Below are 8163 nucleotides of genomic sequence, written 5' to 3'. Positions count from 1 at the left end.
ATTATTATTATTATTATTATTATTATTTTATTACTTTTACTATTATTCTATATAATATTACTGTTTTCTTTTATTATTATTATTAGTAGTAACGTAATAGTATTTTTATTATTTTATTATTATTTTTTACCTTTTATTACTATTATTATTATTACTATTATTATTATTATTATAAATATTATAATTATTATTATTTTTTAAAACCATTTTACTTTGTTATTCAGCCTACTTTAAATTTTTAATTAAATTTTTATTAGTATTTTTGTTATTTCATTTACTATCCCTTTTATTATTTTGTTTAGTTCATTTTATTTTTTGGCCCTCATTATTATTATTCCGTTATATATATATTTATTTATTTATTTTAATACTTTTGCATGTTATATATTACATCATTTTTTTGTGTTTACTTAATTGCTTATTATCATTATCCTTACTTTTAGACATTTTTATGATTATCTTATTATTCATTTACCTAATCCTTTTAAGCTTTAGATTACTTATTATTTATATTAATAATATTATCATTATCATTATCATTATTATTATTATTATTATTATTATTATTATTATTATTTAGGTTATTTTACATAGTATCTATTTATTGGTTTATTTCAGGTTCTATTATTCTTTTGGGTTTTTAGTTTTACCTATTTTTTTTTTCTTTTTATAGTTTCTATGTTTTATTTCTTTATTTCATTTTATTTTCGCCATTGTTATTACCATTCGCGTTACGCATTTGTTATTCTGGTATGCATCTTAGTACCATAAATTTTTTTCATCAAATTGCATTACATTAACCTTCACCCGATTCATGGAATTTTGTTTTAAAATAAAGGCAATATTCTGTATTTGAAAATTCGAGAAATTGTGCCCTAATGTACTGGGTTTTGGTTTCTTCGTTTGATATAAATAACCGAATACCCTTTTGAAATTGAAACACATGAATTTCAAATAAAACGCTTATTCTCGAGAATTCGAGATGTTGTGTCCTAACTTGCTGGATGTGACATTTTGTTGTCTCGAGGTAAGAATTTCTAAGAAACAAAAGACAATCTTATTCTCAAAGATTTCAAATGTCGTGTCCTAACTCACTGGGTGTGACATTTTATTTATTCGAAATAAGAAGTCTTAGCATCATCCAATTCGATTTATTCAAGTTTTCTTTTAAATAAAAAGGATCATATTTTAAAATCTTTTCAAATTTTCGAAATTAAGACATAATTAATCAATTAGGTGCCAATTTTGGGCGTTACGAGAGTGCTAATCCTTTCTCGTACGTAACCGACTCCTGAACCTGTTTTCTTAAATTTCTTAGGCCAAAATTGATGTTTTAATAAAACAAAATGTTTTACAAGGTGATCCGATCACACCTAAACAAAAAGGATTGGTGACGACTCCATTTTTCATTTTAAAGTCGACCCCTATTTTTCAAAATAAAAAAATAGTTTCGACATTTCCAATTTCCTTTCCACTCTAAATCCAAAAAGAAACCATTGAACTTAAAAAAATATTTGCTTTCTCTCTAGGCTTTCAAAGCAAACTTCTTTGCCTTCATTGTCGGCATGGTCAACCTTGTTCTAGCCGTCGTTTGGCTTCTTACTTTTACCTTTTGGTTTTTCTCTTCTTTCTCTTCCGACAAAATAAGTATTGGCCCTTGACTGGTAATTAGTAGAGCCTTTTATTTGGCAGCTTTACTGCGGCATTGGGCTTGGTTCCTCTAGCTTCCCGATGCTTTTAGATAGCGCCTCTTCTTTCTTGGCCTGCTTGGGTTTACAACACAAAGGACAATAGAATCTAATGGCTGAAGGTGAATGTGCTTTTTTCGGGTTGTCACGACATGGCCTCCTTCCAGAGGTATTACATGTCAAAGATCGATACTCTCACCTCATTTTCGATTTTTTCTCCCTTTTGTGACAATATTCTCCACTAGTAAACGACTTTATATATTGTGTGGTAAGGTTCATATTATAGCTGTTATTTTTGACATAATGTTTAGAACTATCCATATCCCTTCTCCAACTTATAAATAGGAGGATAATGCGCTTCAATGCACTTAACTCACGTCTTCCTACATTGACAACAATATCCATACCAATTGAGTCAAGACTCAATCGGCTGCTATTATATTTTTTTTATTAGATTTTTTGTTTATTGAATTTTTTTTTTTGTATTTGTATCTGTACCTTTTTCTTTCATCTAATAGAATACAGATGTTTAAAAAAGATAAAATTGCAAGCCATGCACGTGCACACCAAATGATCCCCGAGAAATTAGATTCAGAAGCCCAAATCAAATGTGGATGATCAACCAACACCATCAGATATTTTCCAAGTCAACGTGAACTTTTCTCTTTTCTTCTTTTGGGGATAATATATAACAAATTTAAAGACAAATAGTCTTATTATTTAGTGATGTATCACATCAAATTTGATTAGATGTTTTATTATAATAAATAGATATAATTAAAAAAATATATAAATGAAAAGTTAAAATTATATTACAAATTTATTTAATTCACAACTAAACTTACAGGGTTTTTATTTAAATATGGTAAATTGTGAAAATAATCACTTTTGTTTACCTCAAGTTACATTTTAGTCACTTATGTTTGAAATGTTATGTTTTAGTCAATAAACTGTTAAATTGTCATTAAAGGTGTAATGGTAAGTTGACGTGACACGTTAAATCATCATTTCAAACAAAAATTTTAGATTAATTTATACAATCGGTCCCCATATTTTTTCGTTTTTAGTAAATTTTTTATTTATGTTCTTTTAACTTTTTTTTGTTCTTTATTTTACATTCTCTTCTGCTTCTCCCTTTGTTTTCTTCCCTTCTCCATTTTTTTTAACGTACTTTTTTTTATGTTTTCCATTTGTTAAAATTAGTCCCTATATTTTTATTTTTTAAACAATTTAATTTTTTTCAATTTAGGCGAGCTTGTGGACTAGTTTTAACAAATGAAAAACCTAAAAAACTACATTAAAAGAAATGAAGAAGAGAGGAAAACAGAGGGAGAAGTACAAGAGAATAGAAAAAAAAAAGGAAAGCTAAAAGAACATAAAATAAAAAAATTAAATTGCTCAAAATGAAAAAATATAGGGATCAATTTTATAAATTAACCTAAAATTTTCATTTGAAATGATGATTTAGTGTGCTGTGCCATGCCAATTTCCCGTTACACAATTAACGACAATTAATGTCTCAATGACTAAAATACTACAACACAATAACATAAGTAACTAAAATATAACTTGAGACAAATAAAAGTGACTATTTTAATAATTTACCTATTTATATATATATATATATATATATATAAAAGTTTGGCTTACCGTTTGTCACAATTAAAGATAATATTATATATGTTGACTTACGAATAATGAATTGAATCATTATTATTATTTTATATTTTTAGTACATTAGTCATCATAATTTATATGTATAAAATTCATTCATTAATTTTTAAAATCTTATAATAAATAAAAAAATAATAATGAAAGGGAGCTTCACCCATCATAGAATCTAATCTAATGGGAAAAAACTAGTTGGATGGATGGGCCCTCCAACATTTTCGCATATAGATCTAGCAGCCCATCAATTATTAGAACTAATTTGATGTATATTTATTTTAAGTGCTTCATTCTAATAATATTAAATAATTATATTTTGGATTTTTAATTCTTATAATTTCTTTAAAATTTTCAAATATTAGTACTAATATTATTATATCCAATTCCCTTCCGTTGACTTTGATATTTAGCTGCCCCTCAGTTATCATCATTAACACATTTCTGCAAGTAATTAGAATTTGATCCTCGTATTTTATAAAAATTGATAATTTTGTACAATTGGTTAATAATATTGTTAAACATTATCCTTAAATCACTGACTTAAAAATCAGCAGTTCAGTCGTTTGACAAAGAGAAACAAAATGGATTAACGATTTACATGCAACAAATTAGTAAAAATCATTTGTTAAAGTTGATGTGTTTACCAACTTCATAAAATGTGAGGATAGAATTTTAACAAATTAAAGTAGATGGACTAAAATTTCATATTTCATAAACTAGAGAGATTAAATTTAGAATTAAACCTTAAACTTAACTTATCTACAACATAATTAGAAAAAAGGGTAAACTACACCATTAGTCATTAAACTATGGGTAAGTTTTTGTTTCGGTCATTTAACTAAAAAAGTTACAATTTGGTCACTGAATTATTCGAAAATTTTCAATTAAGTCACTAGGCTATTCAAAAGTTTTTATTTAAGTCATTGGGCTGTTAAGTTTTTTTTTTTTTTAAGTTCTGCTAGTGAACTCTAGGCGAAAATTTGAGGTCGATACAATAAATTAATACCCATGGACGAGTAAAAGAAAATACCTTAGATCCAAGTCGATATGACAATCAATGTCAAAGTTCAGAGAAAAAAAGATGGAATTTTGATTCGCAAATTCTTGATGCCTAAAGTTGTTTCATAAAAAAATTTGAATTGTAGGAGAGAAAGAAAAAGTAAGCTTTCAATTAGTGCATGTAGTGCAAACAAAAAAAGCCACAGCCCAATTACTTAAATGAAAATTTTTGAATAATTTAATGACCAAATTGTAATTTTTTTCAGTTAAAAGTATGAAAATGAAAAATTGAAGAGAAAAAAGAAAGAAAGAATTGCAGCTATTTTGATATATGGAAAAAATTGGTCTTTTTCTCTAGACATGAACGAATTCGTTATTGAAATGTACAAATATCTACTCTGAATTTCGATTTAAAAAAGAAAAAAGTCAAAACGAAAGCCATGAAGAAACCAAATCGGCCGCTGTATATGAAGCAATGTCTCCACATTTTGTATGAGCAGAAATTACATTATTAAACAAGACAGATCTGCAAAGTGGGCAAGTGAAGTGACAGCGTTCCATCCATTTCTCAATGCAATTCATATGAAAAACATGTTTGCATTTCTGGATTTGGCTCACTGCATCGTCGTTATCGAACTCAACCAAGCATATGGAACACACTTCCTCTTCCGCCGCGTTGCAGCATCCGGCGGAAAACTTCAAATCTTCAAACCTCGCCACCGGAAGAGAAACATTGATCGTCCCGCACCTCTGTGGGAAAACAAAACCAAGCAGGCTTAAAACAAATCTCTTGAACTGAATAAACGGGATCCATACACAAGTGTAGAAGATCAAGGCTGCCGTGCATGAACCCGAGTTAGAACACACTAAAGAAATCATTTTCTTCTTCTTTAGAACAAACCAATTCAGCAATGAGTAGTTTGGAGTTTGATGTGGAAAATGAAAGCAAGCATATGTTTATATAGGCACAGTGGGGAACTTGAAAATAACATGCGACTGTTCCCCCAAATACTCCAATTGGAGCAAAGATTTTGACTTTTTTCCTTTGGGGGGATTTCATCATTGTTTAAGGATTATTAAAATGTTTGAAAGAAATTATTTTTATTGACCCCAAGAAAATATAATTAAAAAATTGATTATAATATTCAAGTCGTACTGTTTTTTTATTTTTTGGGTGGTTATCGAACTCTGAAATCGGCGAGTGTGCAGGGCCGGCGCCGACCCCACATCCTCTGAGTCGCCCCTTTTTATTTTATTTGGATTGAGGGAAATAAAAACACTTTCATTTTTAGAAGCCATGCTTCCAGCCGAAGCAATAACCGGGCATGCTATTTTAGTAATACATTATTATTCCATTAAACATTAATTAAGTCGTTTAACCCTAAACTGCCAAAGCCACCCAAATATATACATAATTTAGCCTAGATGTATGGAACATTTTTAATATTTACGTGTCCTGCCTCGCCCTAATATTTTATTTCTTATATTTTTTAATTTTAAAAATTGATTTTTAAGCGTTTAAGTCTTAATTCGATTGACATGAACATTGTTGTTAATGTAGGAGGACGTAAATTCGAGTGTGTAAAAACACATTATCCTCCTATTCAGGGCAAATCTAGAGGGGGCTGGTAGGGACCCCGATTTTCTTAAAATGAAAATTTTTTCATTTTGGCCCTTAAAAATTTTAAAATTTAAATTAGTAAAGTTAAATTGTACTTTGATTCCCTAAAAATGATAAAAATTTAATTTAACTCTTTAAAAATTATAATTTAATTTCAGCTCCCTAAATAAATTTCCTACCCTCGCCCCTGCTTCTATTTATGGGTTGTGGAGGGTTTATGTCTAGTTCTAAGCATTATATATATATAAAAAAAACAGATATGATCGAACCTATAATAAAATTGTTAAAAAATAAATTCTTTAATCATTTAATCAATTTTAAATCCATTTGTTTTGAATTTTTTCCCTCTTTTCTTGAATAGGAAGTAGCACAAAACAAAATAAATTATAAGTTTAACTTTTAGAAGTATAAATATATACTATACAATAATAGGATTAGGTAAAAAAAAGAGACCTAAACTAAAGTACTTAAACGATTTATGGAATGTAACTCGAAATTCAATTGAATTTTGTTTTTATTTAATATATAATTAATTTAAATTTTATGATATAAAAAATTATATTTAAAAGAGTGAAAATATTTTAAAAGTTCATGAAAATTTAAAATTATTATTTTTAGAAATATTTATGAAAATGACCTTGAAATTTTGTCAAATGATATTTCAAACCCATAAGACAAAACTCATTTTATTAAAATAATTAAGTCTAAAAATTTAATGTGAAAAATCGAATTAAGATGAACGGTTTAAAAATTTTAAAAGCTCTACCAAACTGAACTGATATCACTCCTATATAATAAACTCTAAAATATTTGAATTATATTTATATTTTTTTGTCTACATGCCAAATGTACAAATAAAAATATTAAAATTACTAATAAATATCAAATGGGATGAGGGAGATAAGATGAGACAGAATTATCATGGACGTATTTAATGTTTATGAAACGGTGATGAATTTGGTCGTATTTACCTGCTCTACTTCATTATCATCTCTTAACTTACGGTTTATAATAAATATTTATTATGACCCAAATTACTATAAATGTGAGATAATTAGAAATGTATAATTTAAAATTTTGCTTCGTAGAACTCGTTTTGAACTGGATTCTAGGAATTAAGATTAATAAAGAAGATCAAGTTGGTTTAATTAGAGAATTTAATAGGTAAATTCCAACTGAGTTTAAAGAGAGTTCGGTTGTTTAATGTATAGTTGCTGGCACCAAGGTCAAATTTCTCTATAATCAACTTGCTAACGAAAAATGGACAGTCATATTTTGTCCTATCTATAACCTGACCTTGGTTGACATTAGCCGGTAATAGATCCACCCTGAATTGCCTCCTTAATTCCTGTTTTGCATTTTCATGATAAAAGTATGATAGTGGAAATTGTATTAAGAGTCGGACTATATTTTAATTTTTTATTTAAAAATAATAAAATATTCTTTATACGTTAATATGAGATACACGTGTCATTATATAGTTTTTTCTTAGTTACATTAAATTTTAACAGTATAAATGAATGCAGTTTTAACCGTCTTTAATCTAATATATATAAACTAATTTACTTATTTTTGAAGTAAAAGACCGGATTAACCCATAATTTTAAAACTTCTATAATATTTTTATCTATTTTCGTTTTTTTAAATTTATTGAATTGTTTAAATCGGAAAAAAGATTCATTAAAAGAGTGTACTTATTTTATCATTTATAATGTAATTTATTCGTCAATTATCATAAATTAATAAAAGAGAAGAAGTCATCGCCACCACTTATCACACATTAACATATCAAAACCGGCTAATGTGATGGTTTAAATATATGAAGTTTAATATTAACATTATTTTTTAATATTAAATAAATAATCAACCCAAAGAGGAAGCTGCACAGAGCACAAAGATATCAAGATGCAATGCCATAATTTTAAATTTTAAATACAACATAAAATATTATATCTCACCAAAAATTATGGGTTTTAAGATTTTTTTACCACATATTTGAATTTTATTATTTGTAAAATTTATTTTATGATAATTTTTATTTAATAATTATTTAGATAATTATAATTTTTTTAAGGTGCAATGTCACATGCATGTTATCCTTCCCGAGTTTATCTTGGGGGAAGGCAATGTTTAAAGGCAATATATACGTGGGTTGGTTTCCTGGACGAAGAGATGGCAGGCAGGCGG

The 8163-nt window shown here is 27.3% G+C and overlaps 1 protein-coding gene across 1 annotated transcript; it reads right to left on the bottom strand.

Moving 5' to 3' along the window:
• Positions 1 to 4781: 4781 nt before the first annotated feature.
• On the bottom strand, positions 4782 to 5234 carry LOC108474985 (RING-H2 finger protein ATL18-like). Its single transcript, XM_017777007.1, has one exon. It carries the CDS (start codon positions 5232 to 5234, stop codon positions 4782 to 4784), a length of 453 nt encoding a protein of 150 aa, XP_017632496.1.
• Positions 5235 to 8163: the final 2929 nt, after the last annotated feature.

This window comes from Gossypium arboreum, chromosome 3 (genome assembly GCF_025698485.1).
Source record: "Gossypium arboreum isolate Shixiya-1 chromosome 3, ASM2569848v2, whole genome shotgun sequence".
In the NCBI taxonomy this organism is placed as follows: Eukaryota; Viridiplantae; Streptophyta; class Magnoliopsida; order Malvales; family Malvaceae; genus Gossypium; species Gossypium arboreum.
The sequence above is the reverse complement of the archived record's forward strand: the minus strand, read 5'-3'. Positions and strand labels throughout refer to the sequence as shown.